The sequence below is a fragment of the Dermacentor andersoni genome, chromosome 1 (genome assembly GCF_023375885.2).
Source record: "Dermacentor andersoni chromosome 1, qqDerAnde1_hic_scaffold, whole genome shotgun sequence".
Taxonomy (NCBI): Eukaryota; Metazoa; Arthropoda; class Arachnida; order Ixodida; family Ixodidae; genus Dermacentor; species Dermacentor andersoni.
This window is the reverse complement of record NC_092814.1, coordinates 239,083,429-239,107,807: the sequence shown is the minus strand read 5'-3', so window position 1 is coordinate 239,107,807 and position 24,379 is coordinate 239,083,429. Positions and strand designations below refer to the sequence as shown.

At 46.0% G+C, this 24,379-nt stretch overlaps 1 protein-coding gene across 1 annotated transcript in view; it reads right to left on the bottom strand.

Annotated features, from left to right (window-relative positions):
• LOC126547988 (fatty acid CoA ligase Acsl3-like) overlaps window positions 1-24,379 on the bottom strand; it is a 120,511-nt gene that overhangs the window by 42,350 nt on the left and 53,782 nt on the right. The window contains exons 14-15 of the mRNA XM_050196052.3: window positions 11,429-11,503; window positions 8,851-9,039 (exon numbers count right to left, since the gene is read on the bottom strand). Coding sequence (XP_050052009.2) covers window positions 8,851-9,039; window positions 11,429-11,503 — 264 coding nt within the window. The remainder of the gene's footprint in view (window positions 1-8,850; window positions 9,040-11,428; window positions 11,504-24,379) is intronic.

The following is a 24,379-nucleotide window of genomic DNA, read 5'->3' as shown; positions in this document are numbered from 1 at the left end:
CGAACGTAGGCTTGGTCTGTGTTCAAACGTATCTAACTGTAAATCAGTGTGGATCGAAACTGACTTGTCGCCTTCTGGTAATCGTAATGGTTTAATCATTGGTTGCATTTATCGCCCCAAATCTTCATCTATTCCTGATTTCTTGCACAGCCTTTCCACAATTCTTCATAAAATTTCAGTTGAAAATAAACAGATTTTAATAGTTGGTGATATTGACATTTATTTAATGAATACTGATAATAGTTCAGTAATATCACATAGCAATTGTTTTGTTGGATTTAGGCTTGAGTCTTTAATTACTTCTCCTACTCGATTTTCCGCTTCTGGAACTAATACTCTTCTTGATCACGCCTCAAGAAATATAGCACGTCTCCAAGTGCAGGTGTCATTGACATGTTCATCGTAGATCTTTTCATGTTTATTACCTTCGCCACAGAAAAACCCCACTATGACACTAGTTATTTCTTCGACTGGGATAACTTTGTTGATACAATAAGTGGTACCAACTGGTCATTAGTTGGTACTCTATGTGATCCTGAAAAGGCGCTCTAAAATTTCTGCTCATTATTTTTAAAGCTGTGTACGCTAGCGCTACAACTGTCAAATGCAAAAAAAAAGTTTAAATTTCCACGTAATCCTTGGATAACAAAAGGTTTGTTAACCAGCATGCGTAAAAAAGATAATCTTTGCAGGAAGACTAAAAAACAACCGTTCAATGTAAGTCTAGCACATCGCTATAAAAAATACAATACCATGTTGAACAACGTACTCAAAAAATCTAAACGGCTTTATTATGAGAAAGGATTTTCGAAGGCTAAAAATAATCCTAAGAAACAATGGCAACATTTCAACGACTTTTTGAATACGCCCCAGCCTAGTAGAACCATTGATAAAATAACTTATAAACATGAAACTTGCACTGAATCGTCTTCTATAGCCAACTCGTTTAGTGAAGCGTCCACTAATAGCCCGATAGCCTCTTCCTATCGATGTAACCGTTGTAACCATACATTCTTTCTCTTTCCCGTCTCCGCCGATGAGGTCCGTTCTGCTATATTAAATCTAAGAAACACTTGCCCATGTCTAGAGAATGTCTCTGCCTATCAATTAAAACTTGTTGCCCCTTGTATTGCGGAAACACTGAGCAGCATACTCTAATTTTTAAATGCGGTACCTTTCCTAGTTCGCGTAAGAAGGAAAAATTAGTTCTTGTCTTTAATAAAAAGGTGATAAATCTCTGGTGTCTAATTATCGGCCAATGTCTATTTTGTCCTCCATTAGTAAACTTTAGAAATTGTTTCTGAAACGTATAAACAGCTACCTAACAAAGTTTAAGTTGTTAAAATCTTACCAATTCGGTTTCCGTCCTGGCACTTAGACCAGCTTAGCTTTTATTGCATTAACCGATTACATAGGTGTTCTATTGACAGCGGTAAATTTGTTGGCTCAGTATTTTTAGATTTTACTAAAGCTTTTGACACTGTTAATCATACCATTTTATTTGCCAAACTAGAATCATTACGTATAACAAGCTTTAACTTTTCTAAACAATTACTTACATGACCTCGTGAGCAAACGGTCTGTGTAGGGGGCGCTTATTCAGGGTCGAAAGTTGTTAATCAAGGTGTACCACAGGGCTCAATACTGGGACCATTGTTGTTTTGCATTTACATTACCGACTTACCTGATGTTCTTAATTTTTCTAATGCTATTTTACATACTGATGATACCACTATTTCCATGTCATATAAATCTTTAACCATTTTACTTTTTAAACTGAACAGTGAACTAGCGAAATTTGTAGAATCGTGTCAGTTAAATCATTTAATTTTAAACCCTCTAAAACTCAGCTCATGATATTTAAAACAAACAAGAGGATGGTGCCGTGCATCCACCAAGTAACTCTCGACAGTCGCCTTATTGCTGCAGCGCTCTGTGTGTCGTTCCTTGGCATAAAATTAGGTTCTAACTTGTAGTTGACTAATCATATTGCGTTCCTTAAACAAAAAGCAGCTTTCGGCATAAGAGCTCTCATTAAATCATGTGCATTCTTTTCAGAGCACGCATTATTATTCTAATACTTTGCGTTCATTCATAGTCATCTCACCTATGGTATTGCTACCTGGGGAAACACATAACTGCCACCTCTCGTCTATTCAACACATACAGAACCAGGCTATTCGCATAATAACCAACAGTTCCTTTTACTCAAATGCTGTCCCGCTCCTCCAGGCAAACTTTATACTACCTGTATCTGGCTTGTTTAACTATCATTTAAGTATTCTTTTTTAAATTACTTAACAGCTTGCTTATGAATTTGTGGATTACAATTTACTCGCTAATACTAACCACACTAGGTTAGTATTACATTTACACACTAGGTTAGTATTACATTAGTATTACATTTACATTTACTACCTAAATGTAACACCAACTATGGAAAAATGACATCCTCGTTTTCAGCATTAAAAAAATGGAATGACCTACCACATTCACTTAAACTAATGTCATCTTGAAATGTACTCAAACATGAATTAAAATGTTTTATTGTTTTTAAATAGTTTCATACCCTATAACATGTTCTTCTGTTTAATTATGTTTTTTCATATATGTACTTTTTTGTTTGTTTTCTCTTACCAATGTATTGCATTACGCGCGTTCATTTCTTTCTTTTTGTACTTTTTTTAATTTTGATGCTTTAACCCACGTTTTGTATACATTTTTTTTTCTTCTTTTTCGAACCGAGGGTCCCATTGCAGTCATTGACTTTGGGACCCTCCTCTGCACACTGTTTGTTACTTACTCATTGTTATTGACTGAAGAATAAACTGAAACTAAACTGAAACAAGCCGGAGAAGATGTACGAGCATAAATTTCAGCCTACCTTCTAGCGGACACTCTCGAAGAGACGTATTTCTATTTATATTTATCATTACAGCTAGGACAAAATAAAATCGTTTGTCATGTAATGCACAACTGAAATACAAGTACAACAGTCCGAAATTCCGTGCCTTAGAGAGTGCCAGTCCAGGACACTGGTATGAAACTGCTCCCCTACGGATCTTTCAGGTTTCACTATGCAGCACTAGAAGCAAGCTCATGACGATATGTGGAGCAGTATGCGACACCTTCGTCGCATTCGTTGATCTTTCCGACTACTGGAGTAGGTTTCTTTGCAGAACACCATTCTCCAGCCACCTGATCCATCTGAGTTGATCTGGTATCGCGGAGACGTCGGTACTATTGTTATTTCGAATAACGTTCGTTTTATGCGGGTTTATGTTCGCAAGACACTCCTGTGGACCTCTTCAGCCCAGAATCAACGATCATGTTACTTAACAAATGCTGTTCCGCAAGTTTGTTCACAAACACAGGAATATATTAAAGGAGCGTGAAAAAGGCACGGACATGACAGGATACAGCACAGGCGCCGCTCTTCTCTGTCCTTGTCCGTGCCCTTTTCTGTCGCACTCTTAACTATTTCCAGTCTTGGTACTATCGGCTGTGCTTGGAGCCACATTAATAGGAAAGTTGTTAACGCATTAAAAATTCGTTATTCATTCAGATAAATTTTTTTGCTGCTTAACCTGAGCCTAGCGGAAAATCCGCTTAAATAACCATATTCTGACGAATCATAGTTTAATTAGTGTCAAAGCTTGCTACACAGATGCTTTTGTTCGTGCAGGTTTCTTGTGCTCAAGACACTCTTTGATGAGGGCCAAGACACGTTTAAGCAGGATCATTGTGACTGCGCGAAGGATCACCATAATACAGCGTGAAAATTCTCAAAGTGCACTTATTCTCCCTTATCGAATTCTATTTGCCTTGCAAAGCACAGGCCAGAGTATGTGGCGTGTACCACAGGGGTCATGCGTATCATACCAGCGTCAGTGCTGCGGAAGGATATACTCAAGTGACAGCACAATATCACAATTCAGCGCACAATTCAGCGAATGTGACAGTGCATCCTCATTCGGCGTCGCATTGCTGCCATTATGCATTTGATCTCATTTTATTGTGGTAGCAATTTTATGGACACTCCAGGCGCATTTCTGTCGCCGTCAGCGTCGCTGTGATGTTCCGTATAAAGTTCAAGGACGATAACATTGTCGCCGCGCGCCGTATGCTGTATGTGCGAGTGAAAGCGTGCCAGGGTGAGCCGACGAAGGTGGCTCAATCAAGGGAGGAAATCGGGAAGGAAGCGCGCCGTCTTCTGTCGTACACAGACACCGCAGGGAGGGAAGGGGGGCGTTTTACTCCGGCGGCGGCTGCGCATGGCGCGGCCGCGCGGGCCCTATCTTGAAGGCGATCTGCGATGGGGACAGAGTGTGCCGAGCGATGATAGGTTCGTGTGCGCTGTGTTCTCACCGCTTAGTTCGCGTTGAAGCGAGAGGCAGCACTAGGGTCAATTCGCTCGCTGCTGCTCCAGCGCTTCCTCACCCCAGCGTTTTGACAGCGAGTGTGCGCGGTCATCGAGTGAGATGTATTCATGTTTGCTTCTGCGCGTGACACTATGCTTGTTGATTCAATTAGTAAGCGAATAGTTACAAGTTTACAAGGCCGATAAAACTACTATTCTTACTTTGTACAGCTGTCTACTAATTTTCTATCGCAATCGATGATTCCCCTTTCGGGAGGAACTGCGACTTTTTTAGGAAACAGCGTAATTCTTTATAAGATTAGTAATCAAAGCGCGTATTTCTTAAAGCCGTCCTTACTTCTTCGTCCTCGAAGTATTTTCAGCAAGCAGCAGAGGGTGAGTTTCACAAGGTGCCGTCACTCCCGCGGATACCCGGCCTGCAGATGTTCTACAGGAGGAACCCGGCAATCTGGTTCCTCCAACTCGAAAGTCACTTTTATATTCACATCAGTCACCAGTGCTTGCGCTACCTTCATGCAAGCTGCGAGCTGCCAGACGGCCTCCTCTCGGAGCTCCGACTTCCACCAGGCCCGGGCATCTACGAAGACTGCGGGCCGCGGTGATAGCTCCCTGCGGCATCCCTCTGGTAGCACCTCGCCCACATCATACAGCTACCAGCTTCACAATGCCGGAGTTTTCTCCTGTGACATCGCTGAGGCCGGGTAAATCTCTCTTGGCCTTCGTGTCACCGCCACCTCCAACCACAGCAGACCTTTCGGGCCGTTGACCACCTTCTCACCCACCTCACCCCACCTCTGCTCACCTCACCCTATGATCTGTTACTGCTTGTTAAAAAGTGCTGCGGACCTTGTCAAGCCATAAAAAGGCTTTTTGTTCGTGGTCCTCAACATTGTGGTGTTAAAATAAAGTGAATTGAATTGAATCGAATTATTTCATCGACTAGTCATCCAGTTCAGACGACAGCCCTGACCTCACACAATATGGGCATGACGGATGGGCTAACAACACCATCCCACAGCACGAATCAGAATGGTCTCCCAGATAAGCCTCCTCTACGTGTCCACGTTCAACCAGCACCAGAATCCGCGAAGCATGAAACAGCTGCAACGGCTTCACCGTCCATCAACTTTCGACTTTCTGCACTACCGCTACCGTCACGTGCTGTCCGATCACGCCGCCCTCCACGTCTTCAGCGCCGCTTACCTACACGTCATTTGCCTTCGGTACACGTCAGGCTTCCGCCAGTACACCTCGCCTCTTCTGGCTAAGATGCATCACACGAGGCGCGCAGAAAAAGACGCACGGCTTACATGACGACGCCTGCCCTTAACGCCAGTAGGCTTGGTCGCCCCGCGGCCGCGTGCACGCGAGATGCTCACACTCGTACCACCCGCTGCCACCGATGAGATCGCGTCGTGAGTCTGCGCTCCCCTTAGCTACGTACGCCGTCCGCGGCATAGGCATCTACAACCTGCCCGAAGAAACGCGCACCGATGTCGCAGAATGACCTATATCAGCACCACTCTCAGCCTCGACCACGAGAGAAATTTGTGGATTTCCTCTGCCTCAACACGAACTCAACCTGGGGCGCTATAACGTAAAACTATTCCAAACTTTTCCATTCCAATTCTGCAATCAGACCACCGCGATTGGTCAAAAACTTTTTTGGACCAACCCCCCCGCCCCCTTCACCTGTCTGTCAAGCGACGTCACGAAAACCACGATAGCTCCCCATCTGATATGACGTGTGCACACTGATTATGCATAATTTCACCGAACAAAACAAAAGTAGTTATTTCTGATTCGACGTCTTTTCGCCGTTAGCCCTCGGCTATTGTTCAAAAGTTTTCGGGCTGCATCCACTTCACCTGCCTCTCACGCGACGTCACAAAACCGCAAAAACATACCGCGTAAAAGTGACGTGTACGTATTAAAGATGCATTAATATGCCGAACAAAAGTGAATTTTCTTCTGAATAGCCGCAGGCTGCCCCGTTCCGAAAGGAATAAAAGGTGGCTGCCGCCGATGGCTCCGGCACTGGCTACTCGCCCCTTCCGGAGAGCATGGGCTTATTTGCGTGTAATAAAGCTTGTTGCGTGGCCGTGTAAAGTTTTCGATAACTGTCGGCACGTTTACGACCTCGTTCTGCCAACTCTTCTTTGCTGAGGATCTGTTTTAGCGTCATTCTTAAGCTTCCGTTGCATGCCGCCGCGATTGTCGACGAGCCACCGCAAGCTAAGTAAGAGAAAGCGGACTAATCGCCGACGCCGGCACCACCCTCTTCATCCGGTTATCGATATTCAGTGCAGTGGCTCGGCCCCATCGAATCCCTCTCCACTTGAGCGTGCTCCTCGCCTCTTGTGAGCCAATTAGATAAGACAAGCCGCTCAGTGCAGGCAATATTATTCGTTTTTCAAGCAAACAAAAGTGACCTCCTATGAACGAGCGGAGCATTTGATTGGTTTGTTTAGACAACCCTGCAGGTGACCGCCCGATGCTTGCGTCGGCGGTTACGCAGATTTGACGTCAGGAGATTGGAATAAAAACATATTGGAATAGTTTTACGTTATACGACCCCTGGACTGCCTAACGGAGACTATGAACTACCGCACATATACATAGACTCTCTTTTTCTTGTCGCGCTTCTTTTGCACATATTTTTCAATCGCGCTACGCGCTAGTGGGGGGCGGGGGGGGGGGGAGCCTTTTGTAGCAGCGCGATAATAGGCCCCAGCGCTGCCGAAAAAAAGAGCGCCGCGTGCACGCATGCACACGGGCAGAACACGCTAGCATGCCCGTGCGGAGCGGTCGCGTCTACCTGCCACTCCCCGGGACTATGAGTACCATGGCTGGCCGTATCCGCAAAAACGTGGCCACGGCGGCTTCTTCTTTTCAACCGCCTCCACAACTCCTTAAGCAAAAACTCTTCATCAAAGCAGATGTTATAGGCAATCCTGACGGTGGACATAATGTGACCGAAGGTGATCAGCCAATGGTGAAGAGCACTTACGAAAGAAAAAAAAAGACATCGTGAATTATGCCCCAGGGTCCGTATCCACAAAAAAAGGTATTAAGCTCGAATTGTTCGTAAGAGCGAATCCCAGCCAAACGTGATGAAGAAAACTTTATAAGCGATGGCGACCAGTCAATAGAAAAGAGCACATACGTGCTAAAAGCTTTGTGAATTCAAGCCTTGGGTATGTATTCCCAAACAGCTCTTACTCTATAGAACTGTTCGTAAGAACAAACTCCAGCTAATGCTGGACATATTATTTGCGAAAGCCACCAGCCAATGGCTAATAGCACTTACGAACAAGAAGCGTTGTGAATTTGGCCCTGGGGATCATATTCACAAAAGCTTTCTTACACTGTAATTTAAAAATTATGGGGTTTTACGTGCCAAACCACGATCTGATTGTTAGGCACGCCGCAGTGGGGGACTCCAGAAATTTCTACCACCTGGGGTTCTTTAACCTGCATCTAAATGTAAGTACGCGGAAGTTTTCGCTGTTCGCCGCCTTCGAAATGTGGCCGCCGTGGCCGGGATTCGATCCGGCGACCTCGTGCTTAGCAGCCCAACACCATAGCCACTAAACAAGCACGGCGGGTTTACACTAGAACTGTTTGTAAGAGTAGATGCCAGTCAATGGTGTTGTCGTACATGTCATTATTGAATTCAGCCAGCTAATTGTGAACGGCACTTACGAATGAAAAGCTTTTTGTCAGGGGCCAAACTCGCAAAGCTTTACGTTCCTAATTCCTGTTTTCCGGTGTCCGATCGCCTTCGCTAATATGTACGCGAGTGCGACTGGCTCGCATTTTCTCATACCAACTACTTTAGTGTAAGAACTTTTTGCGAATATGACCTCCGAGACCATTACTGACATACACACTACGCTAGAACTGTTCGTAAGAGAACATTTCAGCCAAAGGCAAAAAGGCACTTGCGAAACAAAAACTTGGTGAATTTTGTCCCAAAACACAGTAGGGATATCAGAAGTACACCGTGTAAACTGAAAAAGAAGGCAACCTTTGCTAGTTTTCTACATCTACCACGTGCCCGGATGCGCCTTCATTTGGCATCGCATACTGCTTTCAGCTTATTAAATGCCTCCTTTCGGACTGAATACCATGTCGTAGGGAACACATTTAGGCACACCGACGTAGCCAATTGGGGCCAAGCACTCAATGCTTCTCGTTTCTAAATATTGTCTGCCATTGGTCAATCGCTCGGCTAATAGTATTCCCAACATCACGATTGTCTAGCATCTTCTCTTACGCTAATCGTAAGAGATGTTGCCCGGCAATCTTGTGCTAGACATATTATTAATAAAGGTGGCTGCCTAAACGCAGACAGCACTTACGAACGAAAAGCTTTTTGAATGCGGCCCCTACTCTTTAGAAGGCTGCGAAAGAAAGGCGAGTGGCGGGAACCTCGTTGTATCTAAACAAAACTCGCGCGCACGCACCGATAATTTGGAGAATGCCTTTGGGCAAGAACTGCCCAATGTCACCGGTGTAGAACCAGCGCATCTGGCCATCTTCCTTGAAGCTTTCCGCAGTGAGTTCTGGCTTCTTGTAGTAGCCGGCCGCCACAGTGGGGCCTCCGACGACCACTTCGCCTCGAGGGTAGGGCCGGTCGCTCACGTAGTAGCCGCCTGAGCCCGAAAGGTGAACATGAGATTGCAAAAGAACCGAGCCATGCATCTTTATTTTGAGTCGTTTCAGGTTCAAATTATGGCGGACACTACCAACCGAAACGATGGTAATTTGTCACCTGTATACGCTAAGCATCGCGATCACGTTATACCACGTCCTTCAGCGACGTTTTCCTCGCTCTTTAGCCTCATTGTGAACTATTCTCCCGTGTAGGAGCCAGAACGTTAACTTTCCTAAATCTTTCGTGGTCGGTGTTCGTCTACTTCGTTCCTCAGACCCCCATGACTTCCGAAGGGTGCGAGAATTACCTTGTACAATTTCACTGTCTTCGATGTATAAGTTGCTCGAATTGGCATTCATCTGCCGAAGAATTCTTTTTTTTCTGCATTCCAGTAAAAAGTAGACGTAAATTTCTTCTAAGCTCTCCCTCGATTCATGTGGTTGTAACTAACAAAAAATCTAGCATCTTGGTTTCATTTACTGTCTTCGCACAAAATTCCTGAGTACATACCATAATGGCATTGCTGTACATGTTGCGTAGTGCTCAGCAATTGTAACGTAATACTCGGAGCGCCTAGTGGCCGGCACTTTTGGCGGCGGTTGGCGCTGGGACACCGGGCTGATGAATTTTTGCATCGCATGAAAGGCGAGAGCCTTTGTGTTGCATTGTGACTGAATACGGCCGCTCAGCGCTCATCGATGGCGAAAAAAGCGCCGGCCGTCATGCAGTCCGAGTTTCGCGTTTCAATCGTTCAGCACTGCACATTCAATGACACAAAGGACTCAACGACAAGCCTTGTAACATAAAGCCTTTCGAGGTCACACGACTGAAACGTATAAGAGCAGCCGCTGAAGTATTCTCGGTTAGTTAAAGAAAATTAACATATTAATTTTTGCTAAAAGAAATTCAGCAGCACCTACCTCACGATGACTGTCGACGGTAATGCGTTTAGAATCGAATCAATACAGTGACACAACCTACTGCTACCATCGAAACGAGTTATGTGTGAGGCGTGCACTGCTGCGGGACTTCGCTGAACGCTCGACGACCATCTAGCGGCGCCGCCGCGAAGCCTGCATGCATGGCGCGCCGGTGCGTGCGAATGCTGAGAAACGTACAGTGCCGCAACCGGGCTCCTTTCTCGCGCTTCTTTCTAAACACGCTTCGTCATCTAGTGGCGCTGCCGAGAAGTACGTTCGTCGTGACCTCAGAGACGAGAAGCGTGGCACGTCGGTTGGTGCGAACGCTGAGAATTGCTCCCTCGCTTCACCTAGGTTGGCGAGAGGTTCATTGAAGAGCGGCACATACCCAGTGTATTTGTGGCGCTGCCTGCTAATGTTTCGGGTTACAGTCCTTGATGAACCCATGTGACGTGGGTTCGATTCCGTCCGGCATAAAAGAAATTTAAGTGGCCTTTGTGATTGCCGAGCGGCACACACCTACTGGCACATACACAGTGCATCAAATCGGTTCATTGAAGAACAGCACAGACCGATTGGCGCACACGAAGCGCTCCAAGTCAGCGTCAGTTTCTTTGAAGAGTGGTAGTACGTACACAGTCCCGCATCTACAGTGACCCATGTCGGCGTGAAAAAGGTTCGTTGAAGAGCGGTACATATGTATACATTGCCACAAGCAACATGGCTCAAGTTGCTTCGCGCTTGGTTTCGAACTCTCTTCCCTGAGCACACCAGCCCGATGCTGTAACCATTCGATCATGGAATGCATAGTGACCCAGGTTGGCGGGAAAACGGTTAGATGAAAGCTTGCACAGAGAGACAGACAGACAGATAGATATCCCTCGGAAAGTCTATGAAGTACGTTAAGAATGCTAACGCATTAATACCGACAATAAACGTCTTGTACGAGTGCACAACATGGCCTCTAAGTTTGCATCGCCAATATAGAAGCAAAGTGCCTGCTATGCCATAACCTTAGAAGCCATTGAGCGAACGAGTGCAGCTGTTTCCGTGCAGTAAATTAGGTCATTTGCCCTATGTGCAGCTGTTTGCTCTATGCGAGCAAAGGGGCATAGCTCTACTTACTTTTTCTTTACATTTAGTGCCGGCATTAGTGTCACAAAACCAACTTATGCAGTTCTTTTTTTTATGTTTAAGTTCCACCTACTCTCTCAGTTACCTTTAAATTGTATCGCAGAGGGAATATAACTTTATCAGAGGTACTTGTTTCGTAATGCATGCATATAGCAGTAATTTTCAATTCGTGATGCGATATTTTGTTCATCAGATACTCGCAGCGTGACAGTTGTGGCTTGAAGTATGGTGATTCTGAATAAAGTAAAATTACATTCGTGCTATAGTCACCCTCTGCGATTGAACAACGCGCGCTACAGAAAACGTCTTTGTTGCCATAACCAGTGTGCTTACCTTCATCCCAGTCAACCAATTTTATTTGTATCCCATTCAATGGAGGGCCAGCCACGCCAACAGTGAGGTCCCATTCTGGAAAACAAAATATTTTATTCTTATACCAGTCTTCGAAATGAAATGACAGAGCAACATTGTTTTATCAGTGCCCCGATGACCTTGTTATTCGAAGATTCAGCCATCACGAACTACCGCACAAAAATGCACTTGGCCGTACGGTAATTCGCCAATCTACTACTTCGCCTATTTTGCTAGCAAAGATATACTAGGATGTATTCGCTAGCATTGCTTACAGTCCGCTGTGCTCACACTTAACGCTTTCATATGGCTCAGGCAGTACACGGAGCAGGGCTGGTATAATGTAAAATTCTTCTCGCATGATTATTTCCTAATCACGCACCGTTCATGACCAGCCAATCCCGGTGATAACATAGGCAGACCTCTGAGGAAGCATGAAAAGGAACAGTATCGATTCGGAGCCGCAAGCGACACGTGTTGAACTTGACTGCAAAACTCCATGGCAAAACGACGACAAATTTGACGGTGTCCAGATTATATGCCGACGGCCCCAGCAGGCCAGGGTAGATGACACTGCGCATGTGTAGTACGCTGGGGCGGTCAGCGTTTTTACGGAGCGCGTCGCTCGCTCGCTCGCTGATATCACTAGAGAGTTACTGGCGGCGAGGACTTACGGAGTCGCCATCTGTCGGAAGCGCCTCGCTTAAGTCGTATGAGGGATAACGCAACGAGCTCCTCGTAGGTTTCACTGGCGGCTCTCAAGAAAAACACCACGCGGGAGCCATCTTTCTGGCATTTCTGTAAGTACTTTCGAAACGACCGAAGTTTTTACTGTCAAAATAATAATCTTGGACAAACTGAAAGCACAGGATAGCTTACAGACGCTATATTTTTACCGAATGGGCCCACTGCGCACGGTCGCCGCGATGTAGTCCCCCCGAACCGGTTTCTTGCGTGAAAGGTAGGCAATCGGCTGAGAGCAAACTATGTGAAATATGCTCTTACGGTGGACTGTCTGTATAACAAAAGGGAGCATAAGAAAATGAAGCCTCAATGCAGCGATCCCACGGGTTCGCAGCGGCTGACTGCGGGTCTGCATGCATGTCCGCTCGCAATGTTTCGCTTTTGCTGTAACCACGCTTTCGCACCATGCCGTGAGTTTTAGGCCGTAGCATATGAGTATTTGACAGTATAGAAGCAACCATTGTTGCGTGGACGCTATCATAGCTGTTCAAAATGTTTTCATTATAACTATGCCTATTGCAAAAACCAGCGTCTTGCAGTGCCTTCCAATGTGAAATCAGCGCGTTTTTTGACACTAGATTGCACTGGGGACGCTAGCGCTCGCTGGAAGTCACTGCGACACTAGTGTTAACGCTGGATGAGAGCTGGGTCACACTGGACGAAACGCTGGTTTCACTGCCATGACGCTGGGGCGCACTGGTTTGTGCTGTACAGGCGCTGGTTCTCGCTGCAGTTCGCTTGCTCGTACTGGAAACTGCGCTGGTTGCGTTTGCGCCGCACTGATTCCAATACGCAAGGAGGATAGGCGCTGCTGAATATTAAATACTTTATACAATTTCATCGCTTGATAATAGTCTCTTGTCCTAAGTAACGCTATATCTTGGGGTCATAAAACTCTGTTTCGTGTCGCAGCTTGGAATAAAGGTGCGTGAGCTGCCCTGTTCATGCATGGATATTTGACACTGAAGATCACTTTCGTTTTTTTTTTTTTTGCATTCTCACTTTTGACTGGCTGGATAGCTACATTCTTGAACGAAACCACGCAAACGCAGATGACGCCTTGTTTTTTAGTATTTTGTGCGTCACCGATGACTGCGAGCTGTCGCCGTTGTCGCAGTGTTGTGGAGTCGACCCGAAACCCAGAAGTCGTTCAGACGCGTTCGAACGGGCCCAGAGTTCGAAGCATACCGCTGATTGATATTATCGCACCGATAACAAAGCTGAGGCGATTTGGGCGCTTCCACTTTCCCTAGTGTACTAAAAAATAATAGATAAAGGTTTCTGAGGCTCAAATACACACATTCTAGTATTCGCCAGGTACCTGCGCCGAGATCGGTCCCTTCCACCGAAGCTTAGGGCTAGCGTAACCGCCGAGTCCGTCTGGGCTCAGGAATCAGCAAGTCTAACAATGATAAAACACTATATATTTCAGCTTTCGAATCGGTGTCCTTAACTAAACCATTCTTTTCGTGTCTGCAGTGTCAGCACAAGAAGCGAGGAGCGCTATTGTGAAGCGTTATAAACATAGGTATATGTGCTGTCGCCAATAGCTACCAGCACTAGACTACGCTTCACTAACGAAGGTATGTGATTAGACAGAGGAGTCGGTTGAAACTCATCATTAAACTAAGAAAACGTTGCATATCTCTGGCGCGAATAACAAGAAACGGCTATCAATATCGGTACCAACAGCCCATACAGCGTCCCGGGTCGGCGTTTCATTCGGACTTTTTTCGAAGTTAAAATGTCAATCACAAACAAAAATCGGTGTTGTGGAACTTCCAAACACACTACTGCATACGGACAACTTTTTCTTTCTGAAACAGGCGTAAGTTTTAGTTGCAGGGCGATAGCGCATTTACCATATGTGCGCGAGACGTCTCTCTGTGAAACTAAAACTGCGCCTCGACGTTGACAAGGCAAATTATCCACGCAGTTGTATGTGCTGGCATGGCGTTGTGGTAAAGTACCGTGCTTTGGGTCTGTAGGTCCGATGGTCGCACCCTGGTCCAATTTATCTTTACTTATTTTTTTATTGCACTAAAACGCTCTCTGTTGCTTTCTGTATTCAGAAAAATATATACGGTGGTCAGGCACCACGTATTTTACGCTCTAGAGCTGCTTTTCGCACCAGTGCCCAGCACCTCCCAGTATGCCGCGCCTGCCCAGCGCCCCAGCATCCAGCGCGCGACACTGGGCCCATAATCCGGCATGGCACTGGATACTGCATGGGTTTTGCAATACGGTAGGAACTTCTACGGCGACTTCTGATGTGTCGACGCGACGATTCAATTTTTTTCGTTTCTTCTAAATTCTTGGACATTTCAATATCATTATTTCTCCAGTTGCTCCGCACTGTATGTTTAGCGGTCTTCTCAGCGAGCAATCTCCCGTTACTTCTTTTTCTTAATCCAGTATACGTTTACTCTTTGGTGCTAACACAAACATAAGCATATGCCATGCCTTTTTTTAATGTGCTTCTTACCGTTCCCTTTCCATAGCAGTGAACTTGCCAGTATCTAGCATCAGGAAGTTCATAGATCGAAGCTTCATGACATTAGCCGGGCAGTGCATGCGGGCGAGCGTCTCAGCGAGCACTTTCTGCTACTCACTGAACATCGCAGCCCCAATGCCGTAGCAGAAATCTTCATGGAAACGCTTGCTGCACACCCGAGTTGTAGCCAATGGCTGCTTGCCGGCTCTCAGTTTCGCGATCCAAGCTTCACGCAGCTTCTTGTACCGCGAGTACGTGTGAAGGCTGACACCGGGCTCCGTTGCGTACGTCCGGCACTGCGGCACCGAGCAGTAGCCTACCATGTTGGGCACCTTCAAAGGCACCCACTTTCTAATATAGTCCTTTCAAGTGTTGTCATGTAGACAACCGAAGCGGGGAAACATCCCCACTTGATCAGAACCGCAGCGCAAATGGGAAATTAAACTTTCATTTTCAGCTTGCTTCGGCGTTTCCGAAGCAGCCGACGCGGCCGTTGTGTCCACGTCATCCCTCATTCCACGCCACGCCGACGTAAGCGCCAGCTTTTCCAGTGGTGAAGCTCGCTCCCATTAGAGAGTTATAGCTTAGAGGGTCAGCGTAAACGCCACTGCACATGTTGTACCGCCCATGCGCACTGACGTCTACGCTGGCCCGCTGGGCCCAGTATTAAGGCGTAAAGCTGTTCTTGCCCCCCCCCCCCCCCCCACTTCAAGAAAATAAATGAATAAATAAATAAATAAATAAATAAATAGATAGATACTCTTTCTGCATCCGGTAGCCGTATTTCACCGGCTAACGAAGGCTGAACGTTATCGCTCGGTGCAGGACGCGCCTGCACGTATCGGAAGTTTCCCGAATGTTTTCGGTGGTTCTATTCGTTGTCTGTTGTCGACAAACCTTGTATAATTTGACTGCAAACGCGACACGAATTGAGTAGTAGTTTCTGGAACGCGCGCGGGCACCGGCGAAAACGCTGGAACTTTCGACGACTGATATAGGAAAGCCGGCGCGCTTGACCCGCATATAAAATTTTCGACGATCGCCGACTTTGCTCGCCGCTTTCGTTGCGATTGAGCGTTACTTGTTTTGCTCGGCACAAGTTCGCCCAATGAAGAGTTAAATTTGTAACTCCCAGTTTGGCGCTCTGCATCATTCTTCACCGTCACTACAACGTGACAATATTTCTGATACAGATTTTCATGATACTTCGCACGCCTAATTCTTACATAGTTGGCTGCGCAATGATCTATCAAAAATGAAATCGTACAACAGCTTTTGATACGATATGACATGGTCGTGCAGGCGTTTTGAAAGCTATCGTGTAGACAGATGACGCGCGAGCGCTGATGTCGATATCTTGTGCACTATTGTTACTTCAAAGGTAAAAAGAAACTGTTGCGGCAGGCGTACATTCATAAATCAAACGTGTTTTCCATATCTAAAAGAGGATACAGATCACTAACTTATTGTTTCTAGCTCAGTTTAGAACAGGCTGTTTTATGCCGGACTTGGACGGTTGCAGACAAAATAGTCCAGCAGCAGTGCGCCGCAGCCGAGGAGCGAGCGTTGGCGCGCGTCAGAGTGTGTGTCCAGTGGTTGCGTGCCCTTTTCCTCCAAGCGACGCGTTCGCTGGTCGGCGCATGCCGAAGCGTACCGACGCATGCCAGTGGTTGGGCCTTTAGGCGCCCGTTCCTGCGGCGAGCGTCGGCGTCGGTGTCCTACATCGTAACCTGGAGGAAGGAAAAAAGCTAGGAGAAAGCGTCACGTGACAATCGGGAAACTTAAGTCGGAAAAAAATTAGAGGAATGGAATGATGGAAAATAGGCCGTCACGTGATAGGCAAGCGGTGGATTTAGTCGGCTTGCTTTGGTTGCGTATGCTGCGGGGTTTTTGGAATATCCGCACATAGTAGGCTTGGCAAACGCACACTGACGTTGAGTGAAGGAAGTCAAGTACACGAAGCGGTCGAGTCTCTGTTATGTCAATCAGGTAACGCACTGAACCACAACGCGACTCGCCGCTTAAGCAAGCAGCAGACAGGTGCGAAGGCTGTACGAAACGAAGGCGCCGGGCGATTAACCGGCATTGCGCCCAACAACCCGCGAGGGCCACCTCATGGGCGACTGGTCGCGTCTAGGGATGGTTTCAGGAAAACAAGGAAACCTCTCGCCCTGCGAAAGTGTGAAAGCCGCCCTTCTGACGGTTATTCGCTGCGTTTGGGGGCATCTTTGGGGAAACAATGATATCTTTCGCCCCTGAAACATGTGCAGGCGATCAAACGAGCGTCCAAAGTCAGCATCGTCTACTTTCCTGTGTGATAAAATCTCGTCCCATCTTGTTCCCAACTGCCCAACGATTTACTGGCGAGCCGGGGACCCAGACTATATTTAAGGCCGTGCCGGCCCATTGTTTTGCGCGACAAAGAAAGCGGAGGAGGAGGGTATGGCGAAAGCGTGAGAAAAAAAAAGAACGTAGGGCCGCGCACGAGGGGCTTTTCGGCAACGACAGCTACGAGATGGCGCCAGAGTAGCCCACGTCGTCTGTATGCAAACGAAGCGCTGCATGAGTGGAGGTTGTCTACGGCGGCTGCTGTGAATTGCGCCCACGCATCATCTACGCGGTTCCTCTCGCGATCTCCTGATTAGCGAGGCACACGCGCCGCACTTAGCTCTGTTTGCAACATGCCGCACGCGACAGATTGTCCGCGCAGCCAGTACATCGCGAAATGAAAACACGTACATAACTGCGCTGAAATTTCTCATTAGGGAGTATCGTAATTATCGTTGAATTTTTTATTGTTGTTCTTCAATCAATCAATCAATCAAATGTGTAATAATAATAATAGTAGTAATAGTAGTAGTACAAATTAATGTCACCTTCGTTTTTACACGTCATGGCAATGGTCAGTGGTTGTTGCTGAGCGAGAACGATAGACCAGAATTGAGATGGATGAAGTAGAAGAAACGAAACGGACGCAGATTTTAGGTGGAGATACTGGAGCACCTAAAACAATAAAGAATGCAGATAAGTTCGCTCTTTATTGATTTAGAGGCTCCTATGGCGTCGTGGCTTTTGTTACTGATAACTGGCAGAAAAGCAATGCAGTTCTGGGAGTGCAACACTTGAGCGTTACAAATTTTTATGCTGCCTCCATTTCCAGCAGATGGAACGCAAGATCGAAGGGCAGCAGCACACGTTGTAAAAGTCACATAGATATAACGCCCAACAAGGGTGCCAACGACCGCTTATTCCTTGCGTTAAGAGTAATAAATGCGTTTTATATACTCAAAAAGTAAATTTGCCGTCACATTTGGCCCGTCGATCAGTGAATTTGTTCTTTTGCATCAGGTTTCCGAAAACGCAAGGAGCTCTTGTCTCGTTTGTAGTACTTGCACATGTATTTGATAAAAGGTGAAACATGCCAAAAATACATAGATCTACTGCAAATCTCCACGAAACGCTTGCGTATGTTAGGTGCTGTTTAGTGTGTTTAGAAATTATTTACTATTGCGGATAGGTATCTCGCAGCAAACAAAAATGATGTGTCAGATAGAATATAGAATAGAATTTGTTGACAGGAACGACAGAGAGGTCCACCTGAGCTAGTGCGCTCTAGTCTGCTACTCTGCACTGGGGAAGAGGGAAGGGGAATGAAAGTACTGGGATGAACGATGAAGATAAGAGAAGCGGTGAGTGCTTATGTATATGAGGCAGTTGCCTTGCTAGAGCCGCTCGTCGAGCTTGGTGTCCTGCAGAAACTTCAACAACACTTTAGTTGCACGCATCGAATTTGCAGTGTCAGGCCATGAGCCGAGGATAGCTTCCTCGGACAGTGGTCGCCTGCCAACGCTGGCTAGGAAACTTACTAACGTCCTTCGCTCCAGCATATATGCTGGGCAATCGCACAGTATGTGTTCCAGTGTTTCAGACATCTGGCAGTGTTCACAATCAGGGCTGTTCGATTGGCCGATGAGGTGCGCGTAGCGACGGGTGCAACGCCCAGATGTGACATATAACTTTGCACAAACAAAGCAAAGCTTAATGGCGCTGAGAAATAAATTCGTATTGGTTGTATATCTGAAATTTTAGCTAGCTTCACTAGGCTGTTTTGCATCCTTACTGTTTCTGACGTTAACAGTAGTGTCTCTTGGACTACTGGAAACAAGATTAAGCACAGAGCGATAAATAGCGTGTCTTAGCTGATTGATTAACCATTTATTGGGATCTTACGTAGCCTAGACTCAGGCCATAAGGTCAGGTGAAATTGGGCACATCACTTCAACAGTTTATTCTGTAACTGCCAATACATACAGCTACTATTGTAATGGTTTAGTACGCACTTCCTTGAAAAAGAAATGGAAACGCGAAAACGTTCCGTTTTCGAAAACACTTAAGCCCCGGTGCGACATGGTACGCGACAGTAGCCACACCCGTATTAAGTACCTAATCACGCTGTGTGTTTCCCAGGCTGTGAGAAGACTAAATAAACACAGACACCACGAGAAACAATTGCTTGACTTGCATTGCTCGGCGTAAGATATCGTTATCTTTCGTTGACTGATCTTAACAAGGCGAATCTGAACAGGGCGCAATGGGATACGGAATAATCTTGATGAAGGGTTTTTTTAACGTTTATTACACGTAAAGACACAGTTTGTCGTTATATGTATAATGACTGCAATAACCGGGTTTTAACTCACGACCTCATGCGAAGCAGCGGACCATCATAGCCACTGAGCCAACGCAGTGGTTCAAATTGGTCGTGTACATCGGTCTATATTCGGTTTCATTACGGTTTCACGAATCCTCAGCTAATGAGGAAAGGCGCGGCATAACGTGCCACGTGCATAATGAAATATATGACTTCGGACGTCTTCCTTTAATGAGAGCTTGCCAAAAGAATCGAACCATGCCAGGTTCTTCAAACTAATGCGTCTTACTTTAAGCCCCTCAGTGAAGCGGATCTTTGAACATTGACCAGTTACAGATGATTTTCTGCATTTACTCCCGCCGCTTACCAAGCCCTCATAAAATGTGCATGGCTTGTACACGTCCCCTATGTAAAAAAGAGAAAGAAGATACATTCACCGACGATTTGGATACTCGCTAATGCGAAATTTGGGCGCAGCTCTATATGTTTATTTGGCGATAGGTTGGCTGGCGTGGACAATCTGCCTCGTGCGGCACGTTGTAAACAATGCAAAGTCCACGCGACTGCCTCACTAATCGGGAGCTCGCCAGAGGCAGCGCGTGGGTAATGCGTGGGTGCGATTCACAGCAGCCGCAGCAAACAGACCTCCCAGAAGACGCGCGCTACTCTGGCGCTATCTCGTAGCCATCAACGCCGCAAAGCCAGTCTTACGCGGCACCACGCTTTCCTTTTTACACTTTCGCCATACCCTCCTCCTCCGCTTTCCGCCGCATGGTTCCGCGCCACCATCTTCCTCCGCTTTCCTCCGCGCGCTGTCTTCACTTTCGCCGGCTTTCATCCTACGCTGTGCTCCGCGTTCGCTCTTTCATCCTTCGCTGCATTCATTCGCTCGGTTACGCCGACGCGCGCCGCAGGAACGGGCGCCTAAGGGTTGCGCCGTAAAACACACACACATAATGAATTCCCAGCATCAAACTTTCTGAACCACTACTGGGAACTTTGTTTTTGTACGCCTCAGTTGTTTGTGCTGTCCCTATTTTTCTGCCACCAAACCTCCAATCGCCCCTTACTAATCTATATTGCGGACATGTTTACTTTCCCCTTGCTATCCCTGACCCCAAGAGCTTCAAGGAGGCTAGAGGAGCCTAAAGGGACACCTGGGCAGATATCTTCACATTCTAATAAAACATGTTCCATAGTTTCCCTAGCTTTACCGCAGCAAGCACATGCTTGATCCTTGGAGTACCTCGCACGCGTTCTGAGACATCCTGATCTGACCGCGTTCCAAGGCAACCCGAACAATCTCGCAACCGATTTACTCTCACGTTCTTCAGTCGTTCTTCAAAATCAATTTTACTCCGAGTTTCCCTCACTTCAAAGCTTGTCCAGTCCATATCATCCTGCACAGCTTTATTTGTAGTCTCCCCGTGAGTGTCCAATGCGAGGCGTTAAACTGACAAATGGCTGCCATCGAGTCCTGATTGTACTCCTGACTTCAAGCAAAGAACCGCACTTCCAAATGTAAGCCCTGGAACCATTACACTTCTCCACATACCCCGGAGCACCTCGTGCCTATTGTAACCCCGTAGTGCCCTGTTTTATTATGGCCGCATTTTTCGTTCCCTTTGCTATTATTGTTTTTTTCCTTTGTTTTCATACATCTATTGCCTTCGTTTATCCATATACCAAGGTATTTGTATACTTTTACTCGAGCATTTTCCTGGCCCTTTATGAATACTGTCTGTTCACTGTTTCCACTGAATACCTTAAAACCTGGTGTTTTAACGATAAATTTAAGTCCTAAATTCTGACCTTCCTGTCCACGGGTATTTGCCAGACGTTGCATATCATTTCGCTTGTCAGCAAGCAACGTAATGTCGTCCGCGTAAAATACACCTGGAAGCTGCTGCTCCACTATTGTGCCCGCCTGTTCAGGGATAAAACCCGATATTGATTCCCTCTACCTCCCTTTCCATTCTTACCATGTGTGCCATAAACAGCAGCTGGGATAAAGGGCACCCCTGTCTCAGCCTCTCGTCGATATCAACTTTCTCCTCGCTTCTCATTCGTTCCCATTCAACTGAAATGGTATTTTCAAGGTAAATCTCCCTCAAAAGCTGTATACAGTCGTTGCCTAAGCATTCTCCTTCGAGAATATCCCACAAGATGATACGGTCTACGTTGTCATACGCTCCGGTATTGTCTAAAAAAACCACATATATTGGTCTGCTTTCTTCTCTGAATATTTCCATGCACTGAGCAAAACAAATAAGTTATCATCCAAATGCCTACCGATTCTGAAGGCATTCTGAAGTTCTCCCAATACACCGTTATGTTCTTCCCAAGCTTCCAGTTTCAGTACAATCGCCTACATTGCTAATCTATATATTACCGATGTAATAGTCAACGGTCTATAGGAGTAAATTCATTGTGGGCACGCTAAAGATCCCCTGGTGGTCATAATTATTCCGTAATTCCCCACTACGGCGTGCCCTATATTCAAATCGTGGTTTAGAGACGTAAAATCAGAGAATTGATTGAAATCAATAGCCCGCCACGAGCCACAATCAGCATGTAGACAGAAGAAAGGGGATTCGGCTTGCGTGGCGCAGACTGGGAGACGTCAGCAGGCGTAAACAGCTCACCTTTCCTGAGAACGTGATATCATGCGCTCCTTTAGCGCCCAGTTTCACCTTCCTATCGAATAAGTGAAAAACTTTCTCGTGCTGCAGGCCCCAGGAGCGCTCTATTTTCAGAAATTTGTAGCAGTATTCGCTAAAACACCCTGTATATGTCTACTGCAAGGACAAACGTGGTTCAGGATGGTAACAAGGCATGGAGAAGGCGTCGGCGCGTCGGCATTTTCATCTTCAGCATTACAGCGGCTTGCGTATTTGCGAGTACTCATTTTTACACATTGCTATAGCAATGCATTTTTCTCTTCGATTTCAATTTATATCATTTTGTTTATTTCATTAATTGGTCACAGATGACACAAACACGTACTTTCAGAAGGAAGTCCTATACTGTCAGAGAGTGTGCAGGGACCTACATTTAAATTAGCTAGCTGCTCGTGCAAAACGTTTCACCCGAGTAGTTTATATTTGATCGTATTACAAACTTGCACAACTGATCTAGAACAATAAGGCAATGCTTTCCTTACACATGAAGCCATGCCACATTAAACCAATGCCTAACCCCTGCTACGTTATTTAATCTGTGCGCTCCAAGAGCATTGAGTGCGTAACGCTTGCGCATGTTTTGCTAGCGCGTTACCGACAGCACAAGAAGAAATACATGATTAATAGCGAGGACCTCGTATACCCCGGCGTTAGGCTTGTAATTCGCTGCGGCAACTCTTTTTAAGAAATGTAGAGAAAGAAAAGTAGACGTCAATAAAAAGCGTCGTGGTGCAGGTGAATTAGGTCTCTCCGTTGTTGCACTATTAAATAGGGGGTGCATGCGCATTCGAACGAACTTAGTCATGTGAACGCACCAGCCCAATATTGATCCAGCTATAAAATTATTCTTGCTTCAGCCCATTTCAAGATCCTGTGGATGACGACGCCCCATTTTACACCGATCCTCCGTCGAACTTCGTAACGTCTCATTCTTCTGCGATAAGCCTATCGGCTGCATTCACCGGTACAACAATATCAGTGGCGCTCAGACAAAGGGCATCTAGCACCGCCGCTATTGCACGGCGTAAAGCTTTCTCATGCGGATTGGAACACCCAGTCGGACTGGTTGTTCCAACCCGCATTCGCAAAAACGTGCGATCCGAATAGCAGGAAAGACGCTCGCATCTCTGCCATGCAAAACCATTGGTCGAAAAAGACAACATAGTTTAACCTGAGTCGCTGTTCTGTTAAAGGCTTTGTAAGTATTATAAATTAGAAATGAGAACACGCACTAATAGCACTGGCCTACCACACCCGAAATTCAGAGCCCTGTCGACAATTGCCGAACAAATTACGGCAAACAAATGTTAACGTTTACTTTGGGAACTTTGCTGAATGATTTTTTCAGACAAGGCATCGTCGATGTAGCTTCCGTTTGCAACAAACTCCATGATTTCTTTGTTTGGCAGCTGGAATTATTAAATTTTGTTGCCTTGTACTCTTTGTAATGCTAGTGATTTATGGATCCAGAGCGTGTGTTCTTAATCCAAATTGCACTTCTATATCGGATAATATGTTACTGTTGCCTATTAACAAAATAACGTGCTTTTCGGTGACCGTTTTTAAGAAGTGCTCTATATGCAACTGAATTTCATTAATGCATAATGTACTCTGACTACTGCAATGAGATTACGTTTACTTGTTTGTTTTTTTCCTTTTTCTCTTCTAATATGCAAGTGTTTGTAACGACATTTACTGTCTGATTATCATGTTCTTAGGTAAGCAGCTTGCATAGGTTATGAGTAGGCAATCCACGCCAACGTTGCACCCTGCTGTGTGCCACCGGAGCTACAAACTTCTTCAAGAGATTAATAGAAATGGTTTTTGTCTGTGCTCCTGACCTCGTGTAATGATGTTGAATAAACTGAATTGAATTGAAATAAATCTCTGCTACTTAGCAACGCAGCTGCAGTTTTTCTCTCCGTGAACATAAGGTCAGCTTGTTCGAAATACTAGACAGCTTTAGAATAGCGTTTGTCGCCTCACGTAGTACGTAAAACGTAAGAACCTTTTCGGCACGTTATGGTGCGCGTCAAGACTTTTAGTTTATCGTACGGGAACGCAAACGTAAGGAAAACGTTATAAAACAGGGCGTCTTCTAGTGTCTCGCGCCAAACATGTCCAAGCCAAGACGATCCATTAGTAACCATCCTATTGTTGGGGCCTTATGACGTAAAACTATTACAATATGTTTTTATTCCAATCTCCTGACGTCAAATTTGCGTAACCGCCGACGAAAGCATCGGGCGGTCAACCGCAGGGTTGTCTGAAAAGACCAATCAAGCGCTCTCCTCGTTCACAGCAGGTCACTTTTGTTTGCTTGCAAAACGAATAAGATTGCCTACACTCAGCGGCTTGTCTTG